Below are 1,758 nucleotides of genomic sequence, written 5' to 3' on the forward strand. Positions count from 1 at the left end.
GCTGGGAAATCCATGGATTCAGGGCTGGGAAATCCCTGGATTCAGGTCTAGGAAATCCCTGGATTCAGGGCTGGGAAATCCCTGGATTCAGGGCTGGGAAATCCCTGGATTCAGGGCTGGGAAATCCCTGGATTTTCTCTCCCTCCCTGCTAGGGATGGCAAATCCTTGTGAACACCGCACCCTTCCAGGATTTCCTACCCCTGCCACCCTGGAATTCCTTGGGCACAGCAGGATTTCCCTTGGGACCACCAAGATTTTCCAGCATTTTTCCTCCCTCCCCGCTTGGGACGAGAATTCCTTAGACCCACCAGAACCTCCCTCGGTCACCCCAGGATTCCCCAGGATTTCCCAGCAGCCAGGAATCCCTCTCACACCCCAAGATTTCCCTCTTTTCCCCCCCGTTTTCCCGGGAAAGGCGCGGATCCGGGCGGGACTCACTCGGAGAATCCCTTCCACTTCAGCAGATATTCCACCTTGCCCTTGACCACGCGCCGGTCCAGAACCTTCTCCACCACGTACTCCTCCTCCTCCTCCTCCAGCACCTCTTCCACCTTTTTCTTGTTCTGCTTTTTTCCCATTGTGCCGGCCAGCTTCTCCGCTTGCCCGGGCTGCTGCGCCGGGAAAAATAACCGGGAATTAAAAAAAACCCCGGGAATTCCGCCTGGGAACTCCCCCCGAGCAAAAATTGGGATTTTTTTGTGTAATTTCAGCGATTTCACGGGAATTTTTTCAGCTAAAAGATGCCCCAGGTTTTGGTTTTGTTCCCAAGGTTTTTCTGAGCTCCCCTTGGGGAAGTGGGAATTTTCCTCTCCCTGCTTTGTTTGGGATGGGAAATCCTCAGGGATGTTGGGGTTTTCCTGGTTTTCTCTCCCTGCGCTGCCTGGGATGGGAATTCTGTGGGAAAAGTGGGGTTTTTGGGAATTCCAGGGGTTGCTATGAACTCCAATTCCCTTGGTTGTTTATCCCAGTGAAATCCAGGGCGCGTTCCCGGCTCGTTCTGTTCCCGGGGCAGGAGAATCTGGGATTCCAGAGCTGCTCAGGGAAGCAAAAACTCCAGAAAATCCCAACAGTGGTGCTTGGGAAATCCCTGGATTCAGGGCTGAGAAAGTCTTGGATTCAGGGCCTGGAAATCCCTGGATTCAGGGCTGGGAAATCCCTGGATTCAGGGCTGAGAAAGTCTTGGATTCAGGGCCTGGAAATCCCTGGATTCAGGGCCAGGAAATCCTAGATTCAGAGCCGGAAAAACTCTGGATCCAGAGCCAGGAAAACTCTGGATTCTGAGCATTTTGGGGTCCATTTTTCTCAGATTCCCACAATGAATTCCCAAAAGATGGAGGGGCTGCATTCCAAGCCCATTCCCAGTTTTTTCAGGCATTTCCTGGGGGCTGGAGCAGCCCCAGCTGAATTCCATGGATTCCAGCAACCCGAGCCCGACCCTCCCCTCTCAATTTCCAGAGGATTTTTGGGATTTATCCCTAATTTTCCCCACATTTCCAGCCTCTTTCACAGCAAAACCTGGGATTATCCCGCCAAATTCCCACTTTCTCACCCCTGGGACCCCTCAGTTTTATAGGAGCCACTTCCAAACCCATCCCTGGCACCCCCCACCCACATTCCAGGAAGTTTCCCACCCAAAATTCCCGGCACAACCCCAAAGCCATTCCTAACTCCAAATCCTCTTTTTTCCCTAGGAAAAGCTTTCCCAGATGCACAAATCCCGACTGGGATTCCCAAATTTCCAGCAGGATTCCCCCCAA

The 1,758-nt window shown here is 52.7% G+C and overlaps 1 protein-coding gene across 1 annotated transcript in view; it reads right to left on the reverse strand.

The window, feature by feature from the left end:
- LOC107199135 (chromobox protein homolog 1) overlaps nucleotides 1–1,752 on the reverse strand; it is a 4,458-nt gene extending 2,706 nt beyond the window's left edge. Inside the window, exon 1 of the mRNA XM_019005490.2 lies at nucleotides 440–1,752. Coding sequence (XP_018861035.1) covers nucleotides 440–579 — 140 coding nt within the window. The 5' untranslated portion in view covers nucleotides 580–1,752. The remainder of the gene's footprint in view (nucleotides 1–439) is intronic.
- Between the last annotated feature and the right edge of the window lie 6 nt (nucleotides 1,753–1,758).

This window comes from Parus major, unplaced genomic scaffold (genome assembly GCF_001522545.3).
Source record: "Parus major isolate Abel unplaced genomic scaffold, Parus_major1.1 Scaffold449, whole genome shotgun sequence".
NCBI classification, from domain to species: domain Eukaryota; kingdom Metazoa; phylum Chordata; class Aves; order Passeriformes; family Paridae; genus Parus; species Parus major.